General features: G+C 39.7%; 1 protein-coding gene across 2 annotated transcripts; it reads right to left on the bottom strand.

Annotated features, from left to right (window-relative positions):
• Window positions 1–5,943: 5,943 nt before the first annotated feature.
• On the bottom strand, window positions 5,944–19,463 carry LOC118838341 (phosphatidylinositol glycan anchor biosynthesis class P). Of its 2 annotated transcripts, none has more exons than XM_036745603.1 (5): window positions 19,340–19,463; window positions 18,806–18,909; window positions 9,871–9,943; window positions 9,509–9,627; window positions 5,944–6,541 (listed from the first exon to the last, which is right to left on the bottom strand). In XM_036745603.1, the coding sequence occupies exons 2-5, from the start codon at window positions 18,885–18,887 to the stop codon at window positions 6,411–6,413; spliced, it is 405 nt and encodes a 134-aa protein (XP_036601498.1). In that variant the 5' UTR covers window positions 18,888–18,909; window positions 19,340–19,463; the 3' UTR covers window positions 5,944–6,410. The 2 variants fall into 2 exon arrangements, with proteins under 2 accessions (XP_036601498.1, XP_036601499.1); XM_036745604.1 differs by lacking the exon at window positions 19,340–19,463 and adding an exon at window positions 19,123–19,187.
• Window positions 19,464–19,500: the final 37 nt, after the last annotated feature.

Raw genomic sequence — 19,500 nt, 5'->3', positions numbered from 1 at the left:
GAATTAATACAGTTTTAGTGGGAAAAGTAAAAATGGACCCAATCACTCTACCTGAACCTTCTAAAGTAATTACTTTGAAGGAGTATCGTGTGCCAGGTGGGCAAAATGAAATTGTCAGTACTATAAAGGAATATGCTGAGGCAGGAGTGTTAGTCCCTACAACCACTCAATGGAATAATCCTGTATGGCCAGTAGGAAAGTCAGATGGAATGTGGAGAATGACAGTGGATTATAGACAACTGAATAGTGACTCCTCTCTTGTATGCTGCTGTTCCAGATGCTGTTGTTAACTTAATAGAAAAGATCCAGAAATATGATGGGACTTGGTACACAGTTATTGATTTGGCCAATGCTTTCTTTATGATCCCAATAGACTCCAAACAATGGGACCAGTTTGCTTTCACGTGGCAAGGCTGACAATATACTTTTACATGCTTGCCACAAGGATATCTTCATAGCCTATTTGTCACAGGATTGTGGCTGAACATTTGGATGAATTAGAGTTGCCTAGTATACAGCTTACCCACTATATAGTTGATATGATATAGGAAGAAAATGTAAAAGAAGTGGAGAAGAGTTTGACACTATTGAGCATATGAAAAACAAAGGATGGGAAACTAACCCTGAAAAGATTCAAGGACCAGCTCAAACTGTAAAGTTTTGGGGTATACAATGGAATAAAGGACTATGAGAAATTCTCTCACAAGCTCAACAAAAAATTCAAGATTTCCCTATCCCTATCAACAAGAAAGAGGCCCAAAAGTTCATAGGGCTGTTTAGATATTGGAGATACCACATTCCACATTAGGGATGAAACCTTTGCCCCTTACCCCAAGATTCTGAGCCCCATTCGTTCAAGGGGGGAATGATATTGTTTTATATGCTTATTCTGTGTTATCCCTGTTATAGTGTAAAGTTCTGTTGACACCAGTTATCCCCAAATTCCTATTGATTACTCCATTGACCTATGTAATGGATAAGAAAGATCTTGGGCCAAATGTTATAACAATTTAGATTTGTAATAACAATTTAGATTTGAAGATCTTTCCTACCCATTGATAGGCCAAGTAACCTGCTTACATCACAGGAAGCCTAAGTCACATGTGGTGGGAGAAGCTTGCTGAGAGGAAAAGGGAAAACTGTCACAGGAAATGCTGAGAGAGCAGTTAGAACTGAGGGAAAGAGCAGACATGCTGTGCTGTGAGCGTGTTTGTAGGAAGGCCACAGCAGGGGGCAGATGGTTTGATATTGTGTTTTAAGTGCCTTTGCTGTTATGATAAAGTGGGCTTACTGGTTTGGAGAGTTGGTTGCTGCTATGAGGGTTGGACTTATTGGTTATGGGATTTGGTTATCTGATGTCTGAATAAATGTTTTACTTCTTTTTATATTTTATACTTCTACTTTTTTATGTTTTGCAATACAGAATTACAAAGGTATATTCACAATTATCATAGATGTTGCATTTATTGCCTTGCTAATACAGCTGCTTTCCAGTTTTCCCAACAATTTTTACCAAATAGTGAGTTTTTATCCCAAAAGCTTAAATCTTTACATTTGTCAAAAGCAAAGTCACTATAATAATTTACTACTATATATTGTATACCTACTTTCTTCCACTGATCCATCCTTCTATTTCTTAGCCAATACCAGATAATTTTGATACCCATCCATCCAATCCAACAACTGCCTCATTTCTCTCCTTCCTTTTGTGCATCAATTCCTTGAAAAGGTCTTTTTCAGAAGGTGTCTCTACCTTCTCCTCTCAGTCTCTTCTTAACTCTGTACCATCTGGCTTCTAATCTCATTCAACTGAAATGCTCTTGTGAAATAACTGATTATCTTATTGCCAAAGCTAATGGCCTTTGCTCATTCCTCATCCTCCTTTACTTCTCTTCAGATTGTGACACTGCTGATCATTCTTTTCTTCTTGATACTCTTTTCTCTAGGTTTTCAGGACACTACTCTCTCCTGGTTCTCCTCCTACCTATTATTTCTCTCTTTTGCTGGATTTTCACCCAGGTCATGCCTGGACCTCTTCTCCCTATAAACTATTTGACTTGGTGACCTCTTCAGCTCCTGTGGATTCAATCATCATCCTTGCTTATGATTCTCAGATCTACTTATCCAGCCCTATCTCTGGTCTCTCAACTGTCTATTAGAAATCTCAAAGCAGAAGTCCAAGACACACCTTAAACTCAGTATCTCTAAAACAAAAGTTATCTTTCTTCTCTCTTCCTTTTCCTGTCAAGGGCACCACCATCCTCCAAGTACCCCAGGCTCACAACATAGGTGTCTTCCTCGATGTCTCACTCTCAGCCTCGTATTCAATCTGTTTCAAATCTGTATTCAAAGCCTGTCAATATTACCTAATATCTTTCATATTAAATATTTCCTTCTATCCTCTGCTTTTGCTACCACCCTGGTGTGGGGCTTCATCTTCTCACACCTGGACTACTGCAATAACCTGCCGATTGTTCTGCCTTCCACTCCTCTGGCCCCAGTCTGGTCCATCCTCCCAAAGTGCAGGTCTGACCACGTCACACTCCGCTCCCCTACCCCTTCCCTGCTCAGTAAACTCCACTGGCTCCTTATCACCTCCAGGATCATACAGAAACTTCTGCTCGGCATTCAAAGCCTTTAATAACCTACCCTCACCTCACCTTTCATTTTCTTACACTTTTCACATATGCCTTTTCACCTCCACTCTTCATTCTAGTGACATTGGCCACCTTGAACATGACACTCTACTTTTCAAATCTAGGCATTTTCACTAGCTGTCCCCCATGCCGGAAATGTTCTCTCTTCCTCCTCTCTACCCCCTGGGTTTCCTGACCTTGAGTCCTTGCTAAAATTCCACCTTCTATAAGAAGTACCTTCCCTCTGTTGATTATTTGCTATTCTTCCTGTACATAGCTTATTATTGCATAGTTATTTACATAGTTATCCCACATCAAATTGTGAGCTCCTTGAAGGCAAAGAACCACTTTTTGCCTTGCTTAGCACATTGCCTGGCACATAATAGGTACTTAATGTTTATTGACATATTGTGTTACATCAGTGGAATATGGCAGATAATGATTTTATTTTTATGCATAGTTTTCAATATTCTTCTAACAGGCATAAATCTAATTAGAACCAGAATTTTCCATTTGCTGTTTGATCAATGTTCTAGAACTGTACTGAATTTTTAAAATTCCTTACCTGAATGATTTGTATTAGATTGGAAATGAAGCTATTCTATTGATTAAGCGCAAATCAAAGTAAACTTGAAGGTCTGTAGACCACATACTATACTCAAGAAAATAAATGCGTTATTAGTTCCATATTTGGTTTCTAAAGAGTCTTGTTTTTTTCCTCAAGGAATTTTAGTATCCTTCCACTAGATTAACAATTTAACAGGAACTGAATAATCTACTGGCTAATGGATCAATGTGATGGAGAAACATTATCAGATTTATCTTGCTCTCTGAAGTATATCCTTACTTTAGATGGAATGTTATTGTACCAATGGGGAACAATATAAATTAAATGGTGATAATATGAAAAGTAACCCAAAACAAACAGAAGTAAGCCTAGTAGCCCATCCACCATATATTTTGATCAAAGATACCAGATTACTAGTTACATATCTAGTTCCTAGAGATTATATTGTATTTTCCCTTAAGGCTTTTCAGGAGTCCTTCTATGAACACAAGGGCACCTGAACATGTTACCTGAATTCTCTATCGTCTATTGGATCAATATCTCCACTGGATCATTATTTTGGGAGGAATTTATCTTGCTCTCTCCTTTAAAGATTTCATTACTTCAGTATGAATTAGAACTGTCCTATTAACTGAAAGAACAAAGGAAGAAAACTAGTTTGTCTGTAGAATATTCATTATTCTCAAATACTGTGCCAGATTACTAGTTATACAGTTATTATCATAAAAATTCTATTTTATATTTCTTGAAGGATTTTCAGGTTTCCTCCAGTCATCTACTATCAAATACGAACTAGATCTTCCCACTGACTACTGGATCAGTCATATTGGATTTAAATATCTTCCACCTTAGTTTAAAGATTTCATTGTCTTAGTATGAAACAGAGCCATCCTTTTGATGGAGAGCAGTACTAACCAAATAATGAGGAAACCAGTTGGTATGCAGAAAAGGTACTACACTCAAGAAACCTAGCAGACTACTAGTTATATGGTTAGGTTCCTGAAGATTCTGTTCTTTTTCCTCAGACACTCAGGAGTCCTCTAAGAAGTACAAATCTGACGTGAACTTGAACTCTCTACTGAATGATGTCCTGGAAGAATTGAATTGGATTTAAGCATCTTGCTGCTTAGCTGAGTGATTGGATTTCCTTACATCTCAATAGAACTATCCTCTATCGGTTGGGATTAGTACAGAACAAACAGGAGCAAACTAGTTGATCTGCAGAACATGCGTTGTACTCAAGGAAAGTACAAGACTGGCAGTTACATATCTAGGTTCTTTTGGGGGGAGGGGGTGGGGTAAGGAGGGAGAAAACAATCAAGGTTATATGACTTGTCCAGGGTCACACAGCTAGTTAAGTATCAAGTGTCTGAAGCTGGATTTGAACTCAGGTCCTCCTGACTCCACGGATGATGCTCTATCCACTGCACTACCTAGCTACCCCTCCTATCTAGGTTCTTAAAGATTTTTTTTCCATCCAAGGTTTTATACTTTCACACTGAACCAAATTTCTTACTTCTTAAGCATTCATCTATTCCAATCTATTTTACAAAAATTATTTTGTCTTAAACCACAAACATATACTTCTAGGCAGTCATACATATATAGGCATACAGAATTCATACTTTTTCTATATCCTGACCTTTGTCTCCCAAAGCAAGATAAGATTTTTATATAATGGGGAGATTGGAAAGTGAGGAACACAAAGCTAGATGGGCTTCAACTTCTTAATTGCCTATTACAAAGGGGTAACAATACGCTATTTTGGAAAAGAAGACTATGGAATGCATAGGCATTTCCAAATAGAAGGAAATTATTTGGTGAGAAAGGATTAGAGTTTACTTTATTGAGAACAAGGATAGGTATCAAATGGAGTTTTTTTTATCCCTAATCCCACTCTTCTGCTTAACTTCCCTGTTTTGGTTTTTTTGAGGATAATTCACTCACGTAAGTTCTCAATTTCAGGATCATTTTGAGTTGCCACATCCAATCAGGTTCTTATCTAGCTTCCTAGATCTAAATCCTACCTCCACACATCTTTCCCTTTCCCTAAACTCACCACTAACTTAGTTCAGGCTCTCATCATCTCTTATTGGTACCAATTTAATAGCTTCCTAAATGTACTCTTGGCAGCCAGTCTCTTCCTCCTCCAATGTAGCCTTCACTTACACGTTACATTTATCTTCCTGTTATTCCCCTGCTCAAGGACTTTCCGTAGCTCCCTATGACTACTAGAATACAAACTCCTTAGCTAGGCACTTAAAGCCTTCTATATGCTTATTTCATATTATTCCCCTTTTTGGTGTTTTTCTTTAAATTCAGTCAAACAGTCTTACCACTTGTTTGCTATAGCCAGAATTCTAGCTCTTATCACCCACCATACCTCTGCACAAGTTGTCCCCATGCTAGAGATGTACTCCCTCACCTTGAAATTTGTAGTTTATTACAGGTGGGTCACCTCCTATGGGAAACATTTCTAATCCCCCCCATTTGTTAACACCCTCTTCCTTTACAGATATTAACTATATTTGTATGTAAACATGTCATATCCTCTCAAAAGAATGTAAACTCCTTGAGGACAGTTTTTGTTTTTGTCTTCCTGTCCTCAGAATCTAGCAGTGTCTTGCCTATACTAGGTACTTCATAATTATTTGCTGAATTGAATCAGATGCAATCTTTTCTGTGGCAAGTAGTTTGAATACTTAGCCCACCAAAAGCAAATGAGAAAGGGGCTAATTCTTGTTCATTAACTACAGTTTTAATTAAACATTAGATTAGAGCTTCTTTGTTAGTACATATGACATACAGTATTTTATTTCTTCCATTTATCAACTAATACTTGGAATACCTTCCCAGAAAAATCTGGTAGGGATAGGAACTGGACCCATTTTTAAATTGACATAGGGTACCCCCAGAAGAGGAAACTCTGTTTGGACCTCCTCTGTGACACAGAGTTTTAGAGAGTTAAATAAAGCATTGGAAAGTTAAGTGATTTGCCCAGGGTCATACAACTAGTATCTCAGAAGTGAGACTTAATTTAAGGTTTTCCTGGCTCCAAAGGCTACATCTCTATCCATTCAACTTGGATCTTTTCCCCTTCTCAATTAATAGAAGGTGTTTGAGGGAAATAGAAGGTCATAGTCAAAATGGTCCTATTCAAAAAATTCTTAAATGAGTGTTTGGGATTGAGATGTTCTCTGTATAATTCAGCTTTTAGTGTAAAGTCCTCTGGCAGCAATAAAGAACATTTGGTTTACTTCACTAATAGGTATGTCCTTTAAGGCTGGAACAGCTTTTTCTTGAGATTTCTTCTGTGGCTGATTTTTGGCATAGTTATCTGAAAAAAAAAGAAAGAAAGAAAGAAAGAAAGAAAACATTGCTTAAATCTAATGATCTTGTTCAATCAATCAGTATCTGTGAGCTAGAGACCTCTAGAGGACTGCAGAGTTACTGGAAGATGTCCAACAATGAATGTAGGCACCAAGCACTGTCATTTTGGTTTTCATTTTGCACCAATAAGATACGCAATGTGACTCACTGAAACAAATAAGTAAATATAACTTATGTAGACTGCATAAATATCATGCAGATATATTAATTTCTATTTTTTAAATGTATGTAGAAGCTGTTATAATAAAATACAAATTTAGAAGTGTTACCAATTCATAGCAGCCTTTTTGTCATTATCTATCTTTCCAACTGATATATGTTAACATTACAATTCCCATCATAAAGTAATCTGAAAATATTTTTTGAAATCAAAAGTTCTCGTACTTTGGAAAAGTTGAAAATCAGTGATCTAGGTCATAGTTTCTGATATTAAGATAAACAACACAGTTCAATAGGCAAAAGGAAAACAATTTATCTCACTGCAAATCATTAAGATGATAATAAATACTGTATTTAACATATTTAGTAATAAAGGCTTAAAATTCTTTTTAAATACATAAAAACATGAAAACAAAAATTTATAAGACAGTAAAAATACATTCATTCTCCCATATCTAGTTTGCATAAGAAATTAATATTTTGCTGGAAGTGTGGGAATCATTTTTTTTTAATTAGCTTTTCCCTCAGGAAAAGCACACTTCTCACAAGAGCAGAACTGTATCTAAGTGCTATACTTACTGAAGTTAATGGCCCCCAAATTATGATTTTGTTACTATTATTTATGCAAATTTTTATACCCAATTTTGTCTCGTAGCCATTAAAGTTATGAGAGCATAGGGAACATGCCCTGGGAGATTGTCATGGAAGATATTTTATGACTAAAATTCAAATTCGTCTTTAAAAAAACCCTCATTTAAAAAAAGTATATTATTCTCATAGGGCAACTAGGTTTTGCAATGGATAGTGTGCCTAGCCTGGAGTCAGGGAGACTCATTTTCATGAGTTCAAATCTGGCCTCACAGACACTTACTGGCTGTTTGACCCTGGGCAAGTCACTTAGCCTTGTTTGCCTCAGTTTCCTCATCTGTAAAATAAGCTAGAGAAGGCAAACCACTCCAGTACTTTTCCAAGAAAACCCCAAAAGGGATCATGAAGGGTCAGACACGACGGGACAACAACCAAAATATATTTTCATAAGAAAGAATGATAATCAATCAACACTCTCCAAACAAAAGCAGGAAACCTGTTTTTTTCCAACCAAATTCCTAAACGTGGTTGAAAGCATTTTTCAGATTTAGTGTGATATAAGTAGAAAGAACACTGGAAAATTAGAGTCAACAGGCCTGGGTTTGAGATTCAGTACTATAGTAATGGAAGGACTATCATGAAAAGAGATTAGTCCCCACAAGGCAGGGATAGGAACAATGAGGTGAAGTTACAAAAGCCCAAATTTAGGCTTGATCTTAAGAAAAACTCACAAATAATTAAAGCAGAATGGGCAGCCTTCAGAAGCACTAAGATCTCCATTGAAATTCTTGGTTGAATGACCACCTGGTATTTGTAGTGGGGATTCTTGTTCAGGTATGGGTTAAGGGTGGGGAACTCTGCCTCAAGGCCACATGTGGCCCACCTTCTAGGTCCTTGAGTGCAGCCTTTTGACTGAGTCCAAGTTTTACAGGACAAATCCTTTTATCAAGGGCTGAGGAGGAAGACTCATTTTCATGAGTTCAAATTCAGCCTTGAGTGGGATACAATGACGACCCCTCAGGGGAACCTAAACATATGAACTCCTAAGATGCTGCAATACCCCACACCTGGCCCTGCTTTGACACTACGCCCAACTTTACTGTAAGAACAAGATTAGCTACAGAATGTTCCAGGCAGACCTCCCAAGGCCAGTGGCCTGAAAAGGGGGAAACTAGAATTGTGCAGATGTTGCAGAAGACTGATAACCACACCTGCCTGTACATTTTCAATGTCACTCTGTACTTTTCCATATCTCACTGTACTTTTTCAATGCCAGGGAGTGGGGGGGAGGGGGGAAATTCCGCGTTTAGATTTACCCTCAAAGCTCATGACTCTAAGCCAAGAGGAAGGGGGTTTGGGAATGGGGAGCTGTGGTCAGGGTGTATAAAAAGTCTGTTCTTTCTGCATCGGGCATGGTCTGACACCGAGAGCATTCTCTGTGAGTCGCCCTTTTTCACAAGATCGTAATAAAATTCCTTTCTGCTTTCTACCTTAAGAAGCCTCTGATTTTAATTTGGGTAAGGGTCTCTGTCCCACACAGCCTCATCCTAACCCACCCCTGGGTTAGACTAAATGCCCAGTGAGGTTCCTATCAAATCTGAGATTCTGTGCTAATAATTTAATATCTCTTAGCCTCAGTTTCTTCATCTAGAATAGAGGGATAATAAATTGTGCCCTATTTGCTCCATAGGGATATTATTCAAGATCATATGAAATAATGATGAGAAAGCACACTGTAAACTACACAAAGTTATTAAAATATAAAATGGATATAATTATTGTTATTGGTGCAAAATTATAAAAATATGACTGTACTAATGTCAATATATGAAATCAATCGTCTTCAATAATATAGTAGCTTATATGGAAGTCAAGCTATAATAAAAATATCCACCATTTACATATTGATTAAAGATCTGCAAAGTACTGCATATGTTATTTCATTTGATCCTCACAACATGAGATATTATTATTATTTCCATTTTACAGATGAAGAAACCTCTGAGGCTGAAAGAGGTTAAAAGACTTGTTTAGAGTCACAAAGCTAGTAAGCATCTGAGGGAGGGATTTGAACTCAGGTCTTCCTGACACCAAGTTATATTAATATTTTTCAGTTTTTTGCTAAACTTTAAAAAGATGATATGATCCAATCACTATGTAAATTTACCTGTGACTGTATGAATAGAGTCCAGTGGAGAAGTATTCACCATGTTAATTCCAAATATCAATATGTAAGTAATTACTACAGTAATAAGGAGGTAGACTGGCAAAGCAACGGCCCAGTACCTGTAGAACAGAATATTAAATACATATTTTTTAAAGTTACGATTCTCAAAGTCCCAAAAGCCACCTCTGTTGACCCCTGGCTCTGAAGTCATCTGGGTAAAATTTTCATGGTTTACTAGTACTATTATTAGAGAGGCATGAAAAAGAAATAGCCAGTGTTTGGCTTTCTAAAGAAAATACATAACCCCTTATAATGACAGTAAAATGAACTTTAATTTTAGTAAGGGTATATTTTCAACTTACTTTTGAGGCCAGTATGTTAGTCCTATGGAGTTTAACCAAGTCTCAGGAATAAATGCCCACACAAGATAGAGTACTGTACAAAAGAAAAAAATGTTAAAAATATCATAAATAAGGCACATATTCTCTCTCTGCTCTCAAGACCTTAACCAGGAAGCCTTTATTTTATCATGACAGCTAAAAATAATCTTCCCATCTTCTGAACTCTTACAGGAAAGAAGGAAGACTTTCTATTGGGTAGACCCTTGTCTTCTTGGTACTTTTATCAAAAGGTCTTGAATTATAGTTATTTATGCATACATATTTCCCTCCACTAGTCTATTATTTTCAGAGACTATATATTGTTCATCTTGATATAACCCAGAGTGACTTGTAAAAGCTAGACATCTGTTGCGATAAACAGAAAAACCTAAATTTTGGCATCATGCCCATGAAAGGAGTTTTTTCTTTGAGAAATTTGACCTAAATTAATGGTGTATGATGGGGTTCATAGCCTAGTGTACAACACACTGTGAACACCTAATAAGTATTTTTTGCATGAATTAATGATGATGAATAATTGCAGAAAGTGACTGGAGGTTCCACAAAGTTTCTGAGGCTAATTCCATACCAGCCACAGGAAAAAAAAACCAGTTCAAAACTCTGAAAAATATGAAGTATGAGTATTCCATTCACCCAGAGGCAACTAGGTGGTACAGTGGATAGAATGCCTGGCCAGGAGGCAGGAAGACCCATTTTTCTGAGTTCAAATCCAGCCTCAGACACTTATAGATGTGTACTCCTGGGCAAGTCACTTAAACCTTGTTTGCCTCAGTTTCCTCATCTGTAAAATGAGACGGAGAAGGAAATGGCAAATCGCTCCAATATCTCTGTCAAGAAAACCCTGCGAGAGATGATCTCTCAAAAAGTGAAGCCTCCTCAAAGGGTAAATAATTTCTTGTGCCCCCGTTCTATTAAAATACACTCCCTCATACAAAAACAGCATCTACAGCTAGGTAACTTTGTGAAAACATGTTTTCCAGCATGTCCTGTATTGTACGTGACCCTCCCCCATGCTTCTGGACCCTGTTTTTGAGCACAAAATAGAAACAAATTATCCAAAGACGCCCCCATCCTTTGCGGTTTTTTCTACCACCGTGTACCTTATTCCCTTATATGGCAAACAAAGAGCAAAGCCTCTGTTGCTGGGTAGATTTTCATGAAACAGATTGTGCACCCTGAAGCCCAGCCAATGGGATAAAGGAGGAAGGGGTGGGGGGGGGGTGTCTCGCCTTAGGGATAAAAGGATGAGGGTGCAGCTCCCAACTCGTACTCCTTGGCGGCACTGCTCTGAGTGATTTGCAGTCTTTCTCACGAGAAAGTAATAAATTCCGTTCTGCTTTCAAGGTATCCAAGGGTTTGACTTGAGTTTTTGAATAGTGGTCTTTGTCCCACAAACCCCAAATGGGGTTATGAAGTGTTGGACATGACTAAACTACTAAACAACAACAAAATTCCATTCACCAGTTTAAATTAAAACCCCTCTTTGTCTCAGTACCCATCTTCTAAATAAGTATCTACTTCTTGAACCACCGATCACCTGGTGTTCAGCCTTATAGTTGAGTGGAATGGCTGAAAGTCTCTCATTTAAGGAAAAGGATACTTAATATTTTAGCCTCCATAAAGCCAGAGCTATATCATAAAGTTTAAAGTTAACACCCCCCCCTTAAACTTGCCACATATACCACATATACCCATATCCTGCATCATGCCTGTCACTTCTGTCTTTTAGTTTGGGGTTAAGGTGTTAGATTAAGAATCTTTCCTTGTTTCAAGAATGTGAGGCCAACTATCCCCATCAATGGGGAGAGATGTCCAGACTGGGGTTTTTCTTGTTTTGTTTTGTTTTCTTGTTTTGTAAGGGGGTTTTTAGAATTGTCTTTGAGGGGTATATAAACTGCCTGTCTGCTCTCTATAACTGGCCTCCTTACCCCATTCCACCCTGGAGTAGGCAATGCCCAGTTCTCCTGCAAGACTTGCAACAAAAGCCTCTGTCTTTACCTTGAGAGACCTTCGATTGTTATTTCATTTTGGGGGAATTATTGTCCCACACATAGTGATGAGAGGGAAAAAAAGGCAGCAAAATGTGTAAAACAGCACTGAAAAGATTTGAATTTAGTACAGCCAGGGAAACAAACATAAGTCTAGCACCTGAAATAACTTAGATTTGGTCTAAGTGGAAATAAGGAAATTTATTCTATTAAATAAAAATAGGAAACATAATACTGTGATTTTTCAGAACTCTAATTACTAGTAGACCCAACATTTTCTGGCATAACCACCAGGGCTGAATGGACCAAAAAATGTTTAAGTAACAATTCTGGAAATTAGTTAAGAGTTTTTGAATTTCTTCGTAACTGCTAAGATACTGGCATTGTCTTCTGGATCCCTTTCTATTCTCAGTTATGGTGTAAAGTTTATCCAGAATATGTTTTTTCTACTACAAATGTATAGTTATATATATATATATATATATATATATATATATATATATATATATATATATAGTATTACTATCAGCTGAATTGGATGAAAAACACATTAAATATTTGAGGTTGCCCTAACACAGGCAAAAATCACAATTTTACTAATCACATGTGTATTATATGTGTGTATATATATGTATATATATATAATACACATATCATATATAGAGAGATAATATTCCTAACTGCCCACAGTAATGTTTTTTCCAACTTTTTTTTTTTGCAGAGCCAATTAACACCTTTAGATAAGGTTTAAATAATTTTACAATACAGTGAAACTGCCAATTGGTGCACTGATTTCCCTTTAAGCTCCTTTGATTAGTACTTAGACAACTCTGAAATTGGTGCTATTGTTCCTGTTTGTGCAAAGTGAGCTTCTCCGTGGGCATATGCTCCTTATATGTTTCACTACTTACCTGTCTGTGGGCAACTTCTATATATTTTATTGGTTAGGACCTGTGATACAAAGCAAATTCCCCTGCGGGAACTCCTTCCACTGATATAGCTCAACAATTTATCTGTCATTTATAATCTTACAGAATTGCCTAGGATACCAAGCAGTTAAGTCACACATGGCCATACAGTCTATCAATCAAAAAACATTAATTAGCCTGTGAGCCAGGCAGTGGAAGACAAAAGAGAAAAAAGACAAAAACAACAGTACCTGCCTTTGAGGAGCTTACGTTCTTCTGGGGGACTGTGTCTCTTGGGCAGTTTTGAAGGAAACAAAAGATTCTAAGAGGCTGTGGTAAAGTAGACGAGCATTCAAGGCCTAGAGGATAGTGGGTACAAAGGTGTAAAGGAGATAGATCGTCATGGGAGAAACTGAAAGAAGACCAGTTTGGAATGTATAAAGTATAATAAGCACGGAAAGGTAGGGTTGGGGTCAGGCTGTCAAAGACTTTAAATATTAAACAGATGCAACTTATTTCCTAGAGGCAACAGAGGTGCCATTCAAGTTACTGAGTAGAAGAGTGGGATGGTCAGACTACTTTTGTAAAATCCATTTGGCAGCTGTGCAGAGGGGAAAGATGCTATTGCAATCCTCAAGGGCTTGAACTGGAGTGGTGACCGCATTAGTAGAGAGAAGGGAATGGTTGTGAGAAATAATGTGATTGTATAAATTCTGGACTCATGTGAGAATGTAGACATTAGTATGTATACATAAACTTGAATTATCCTGTAGTCCTGGATAGATGGTAGCAGAAGCGCTGATTGAATGTTCTGGCAGCAGCAAAGAGGGGAATTGCCACTCCAATTCCTATCCAGATGAACAACCACTTATCCAGACTAGCAGTGAGAAGGATAGTACTCTCTGAGGACAGGGACTTGATTAGAATGCTCCAAGTAGCCAAAGGACAAGGTCAAGGGCTAGTCTGACCTAAAAGTATTTATCGAGTCTGTCAAAATGCTGAAACAAATACTGACCTGTGATGAACTTATCAGGTTCATTAGGTTATGTGAAATCTTTTGAGTATGTAGCTGATGAGTCAAGAAAAGTATCGTATGACAAATATTCAACTCCAATCATCTTAAGGACATTTACCTATTCATGGTACTGTGGGACTGAATAGTCATAGGGTCATGTGTGCTAGTTCAGTTGAAAGAACATTCAGGAACTATAGGCAAAGACAGAACCAGGGACAAATTCTGTCCTTTCTGGAAAACTAATGAGACAAGGGAAAGGAATGTAAGCTGTACTGATAAATGAACATCACCATCAGAAGGAAGACAGATATTCCTTCTGTTATAAGAATGGAAAAGATCACCACATATAGGTCATGTGCACCATAAAAAAGAATGTAACTCTGGTGATAGAGAAGTTGAGAGCTATAGGATTATCTTTAGTAAAAAGGAAATGCGGACAGGGAAAGAGGTCACCATAGTCCCCTAAAACAATAACCATGACTCTGTTGGCCTTTCCTAATATGTTTTCCTCACCCTTGCACTAATATGATACCAGAATCTAGCATTTCAGCCACAGATGGGGGCTTTCCTAAGGAAGCCAGTAAAGTGTAGTGGGAAGGCCCTCCATCTCCAAGCTGGACATTTCTCCTGAGGGGAGGCAGCAAGTGACATCTCTCTTCACCAGGAGACTCCAACTTCCTGCTACAACAGTCTGATCTACAGCCTCAGGTGAGAAGAGGATCCAGACCTTCCTGTGGCCCCATGCCATCTTCTGCTCTGCAAGTCCCCTGAGAGAAGGCTATCTGTGCCAGCAAAGGCAACTTCCCCATCCTGCTGCCAGTCTGATTTTCCATTAGGGATGTGGAGAACCTTTGGTGCAGTCAATTAACAAACATTTATTAAGCACCTAGTATGTGTCAGGCACTATGCTAAAAACTAGGGATACAGAGAGAGGCAAAAGACAGTCTCTAAACTCAAGGAATTCACAACCTAAAGAGAGACAACAAACCAACAAATATATACAAACGAGCTATATACAGGATAAAGAGGAAATAATTAAGAGAAGGAAGGCACTAGAACTGAGAGGTTTTATTTTAGTCGGGACTTAAAGGCAGCCAGAGAATCCAGCAGGAGATGAGGAGGAGGGAGGGCATTCCAGGAATGAGGGACAACCAGAGAAAATGCCTGGAGCAAAGAGATGGGAGTGTCTTGTTTCAGGAACAGTCAGAAGGCTACTGTTACTGGAAGGAAGAGTATGTGGCAGGTAAGGTGTAGGAAAACTGGAAGAAGCGGAGGGGGTAAGTTATAAAGGGCTTTGAAAGACAAACAGAGGGTTTTGTATTTGATCCTTGAGGTGATACAGAGCCACTGGAGTTTATGGCATGGGGAGGGGGTGACACGTTGGACCTGTGCTTTAGGAAAATCACTTGATGGCTGAGTGAAGGATGGTGTGGACTAGGGAGAGGCCTGAGGCAGGATGACTGACCAGCAGGCCACAAAGGGCACAGGATGAAAGGATCAAGTGAGGGCTTTTTCAGGATGGGGGAGACACAGGTGTGCTTAAAGGTAGTAGAGAACGAGTTGGTAGATAGGAAGAGATTGAAAATGATTGTGATTCAGTGAGGATGACAGAAGGAGAAATCTGTTGGAGGAGATAAGAAGTAGGAGATTACCTGAGTAAATAGAGCAGTTAGCTTTGGTAGAGAGTAAGGTCATTTCATCAGGTGAGGCAAGAGTGAAGGAAAAGATAGTGCAAGAATGCATATGAGTGACAGGAGATGAAGGGGGGAGGTGGGTAGGGAGCTCATAGCAAACGGATTCCATTCTTCTGAAAATGAGGAAAGATTCTCATCTGAGAAGGTGGAGGGAGGGGGAGCCATGGAAGGCTTGTGGAAACATGAAAAGGTTCAGAAGAGCTGCTCTGGGGAGTGGGATACTGAGTTCATAAGGTAGGCACAGAAGGACTGGCTAGCAGCAATAAGGGTCCAATCGAGGTTGTGTAACAAATTTCTAGGGGACCTAATCAGAATGGTTGTCCAATTTTCTCCATCTTTGTTAGGCAACACTCGTGTTGCAGCAAAGACAGTGAATGATGGGAGTGATCCAAAGCTGAGGCTTGGCTGGGAGTCATCAGTGATACGATAAAGGGAGTAGCGATTCAAGACAGGAACACAGTGTAGTGTTGAATTGGTTCACCAAGGGGTCGAGATAAGGAGAAGAGGAGAGAGCGGCTAGCGTAGGGGAGATGGTCCGGGAGACAAATGAGGCTTCAAGGGACTGGAGATCAGTTTGGAAGTAAAGTAGGGTTTTGTAAGGGAAAGCAGAAGGAGAGATGAAAAGCCAATAGATGATGGTCACATAAGAATTTAAAGAATTTATAAGCATAGAGCAATATATTTGTGGGTGATGGCAAGATCAAGGGTATGACCATCGTTGAGTGTGGCTGAGGTGAGATGGAGGAGTAGCTCATGGGAAGTAAATAGTTTGAGGAACTGAATTGTTAGGGTACTGGAGGGAGAGTCAATATATATGTTTAAGTCCCCTAGTACGAGGGCAGGAGTTGGGGAGGAAAGAAAAACTGTGAGCCAGGTAAAGTGAGGAAGGAAGGAGAGTGACCTGGGGTGGGGGGAGATCTGAAGACAATTGCTACCAGGATTTTGATTAGGAGGTAGATATGAATAGTTTGAACCTCAAAGGTGGAGAGGTTACTGAGTGACATAGCAATGAAGAGAATCTGGAGGTAGCAATGAAGAGCATGGATATGCCAATTCCTCTGCCTCAACCAATGAGCAATGGGGAATGAGTAAAGATGCAGCTAGTACCGGAAAGGGTGGCCAGGGATCCTGGGTCATCATAGGGGAGACAGGTTTGAGTAGACAGAATAGGAGATGAAAGATTTAGGATGAAGGGAAGTTTGTTGTCTATGGAACAGGCATTCCAGAGGGCACAGTGGAAGGGCTAGGTGGTATCTGGTTGAAACTTTGTGGTGGAAGCGTTGAGGAAGATGGGACTGGTCAGGAGGTAAGGTGGAAGAAATGGAGTTTAGAGGATGATCTATAGGAGTTCAGAATCACTGGGATATGACTAGGTGTGAAAATGTTCCTCTTTGAATGAATGGTGCCACTCCATTTCCTACTGAAGATATGGCTGGAGGCAAATACAATAACAATGTTTACTGACTAATTGACTAAAGTCAAAGTACTAGGTTTACATCCTGGTGCTTATTACCTATGTGATCTTGGGAAAGTCACTTAACCTCTCTCAACCTCAGTCTCCTTATCTCTAAAATGAGGGTGATAAAATAGATGGCCTTCTAGCCCCACATCTACAATTCTATGATCTTGGGGAACACCAGCTTTGAGAGTTGCTTTGTGGGTAACAATTAGGAAAGCAAAAATTAAACAAATGTAAAAGGAAAAAAAGACTTGAATGTTCCTCCCTTCTCCAAGGAACAATTCTTTACTAGAAAATCTTTTTTCTAGAACCTGTTTTGCGTCCCTTTTGGCAACCTGGTAAAGCCTCTGGACCACTTCTGAGATAAATGTTTTTAAATGCATAAAATAAAATACAAAGGATTGCAAAAGAAATACTAGTAGTTGGGGTTCATTAACTACCCTCTGTACCTGTGTGCAAAAAGATCCACCTAAGCCATCTGCTTCAGCAAGTTGTCATCAACTATTCTGGTGAGTTGAGGGTGGGAAGGGGAGGTGGAAAAAGGGAGAAATTCCTTCCATTCCCCTTGCTACACTCTGAAAGAAGGAAAATGAGAGTCCTAAAAAGTAAGATCATACATTGGTCTATATCTCACTGTTTTTTTGACAAAAGAACATCTTTGGTTTTCTAATAAAATTTCACCTCCCTGAATTTCAGCCATTCAGAGCTCCCAATTTCCTATCTATAAGATCCTTGTGAGGAAGTCCCTATCATTATCATTAAGTCCCTATCATTATCATTATCATTAAGTTGCATGAAGAACTCACCAAATTAGTTAGAAATTCACTAATCCACTGTATCTTATAACTAAAACTTCAGAAACACTTAAAGCATTCTACTTCTAATAGTATTCCAGTGAGATAGTCAACCAAAATGATAAAGGCCTAAAAGGTCGAAAGAACTGTAGTCCTTTGGAATGGGACATTCAAGGAATTCCACAGGTGAGCCCCAGAGCCCACTGGGGACAGCAAATAGTCAATACTATGCAACTGCTCAAATTGCAAACCTTCAATTTTAAGCCAGAGATCTCCACAACCCCAAATTTCAAACACTGTCTAGAAAGAGTTATGATTTGCTTTGCGAAATTTACATGTTTCTGAAAAGGTCTGCGATTTAGTCTTTGTAAATATTATCATCAGGTCCAGATGTGATTTCATCAGTGTGTGTAACTCCCTATTTAGAAATTAGCCATAATGTACTAATGCAGATCAGCAAATCAGCAGTAATTTATCTTAGCCAGTTGCTGGGATAATTTGAAAGTAAGTGATTTACCCACTTGTTCAACTTATCTACATCAGAGTCAGGATCTTTACCCTTATCTTCCCAATATCAGGGTCAATCCTCTAACCAGTAAGGCAAAAATCTCTTATGGTAGGTACATGAACAGTGAAGAAAAATTTTCTAAATAAGATGTTTTTAACACCCTGCTTGGGTTGAAAATTAGTGTTTTGGGAGGGATTTGGGGAATCATCTAATAGAATGCCCACATTTTACAGATTTTGTAAAGTAAGGAAACTGAGGCCCAGAGAGGTTGGGTGACTTAAGCTCATACAAGTAATAACAAAGGCAGGATTTAAATCCGGGGTCTCTAACATCGTATTCGGTGCCCTGTCTATGCACCACAAAACAGAATGTGAAAAATAAGGTAAAGCGGCTGGTCCCACATTTTGGTCTTGACTTCCAGGTGTCACGACCTCACAGCATCATAAAGAAAAGCTTTCCAATCACAGTCTGGATCCACAAGTTTAAGCGGTAACGCTACATGTCCTTGTTCGATCACGAACCATACTTACTGAAGCCACACTGCGAGCTTAGGAAAAGAACGAAGCCATAGATGGCTCTTTCTGGCAATGGTGACGGTGAATTTTCAACCATAGTCTCCTTAGCTTGGGACCACCTGAGGGGAGGAAACAGAAGACAGCTGGTCACCTGCCACTGATCTCCGGTACAACTTTAGTATGAGCTTTGCTATTTTCCCCCCTGGAGACTTCCGTGGGCCGCACCCATTGTCCTGCTATCGCTCTGACCGCGGACACCTCCCTGAGACCCCCGCGAGGCTCCCCCGGGGCGGGAGCGGGGCTCTCCCTGGGGCTGCGCCTGTTTCGGGCACCTGCAGGGACGCGAGGGACGCGGGGGCCGAGGGGACGTTGCATTTTTTCCCCAGGACCCCGATTTCCTTCCCGGGCTGGGGCTGGGGGGTTCGGGGTGGGAAGCTCTCCCCAAGGCTGAACCACCTCCTCCGGGCGCCGCAGCGGAGGAGGGAGAGGTCATAACACAGCAGGGGCACCTTTTCTGGGCTATTTACAGTCATTAGCATCGTGACGCACCAGTATTCCTGCCTGCCGGCTTCAGAACCTCCAGGCCGAACCTGTGTGCGCAGGTGCCACCCTAGGAGGCCGGGGAGGAGAGGGAGGGGGGCTCGCCGCGCCGGGACTCCGGGGCGGGGTGGATTGCGGCAGAGGGGGCGGGGAGGAAGGGGGGAGAAGGA

Source organism: Trichosurus vulpecula, chromosome 2 (assembly GCF_011100635.1).
Source record: "Trichosurus vulpecula isolate mTriVul1 chromosome 2, mTriVul1.pri, whole genome shotgun sequence".
NCBI lineage: Eukaryota > Metazoa > Chordata > Mammalia > Diprotodontia > Phalangeridae > Trichosurus > Trichosurus vulpecula.
The sequence above is the reverse complement of the archived record's forward strand: the minus strand, read 5'-3'. Positions and strand labels throughout refer to the sequence as shown.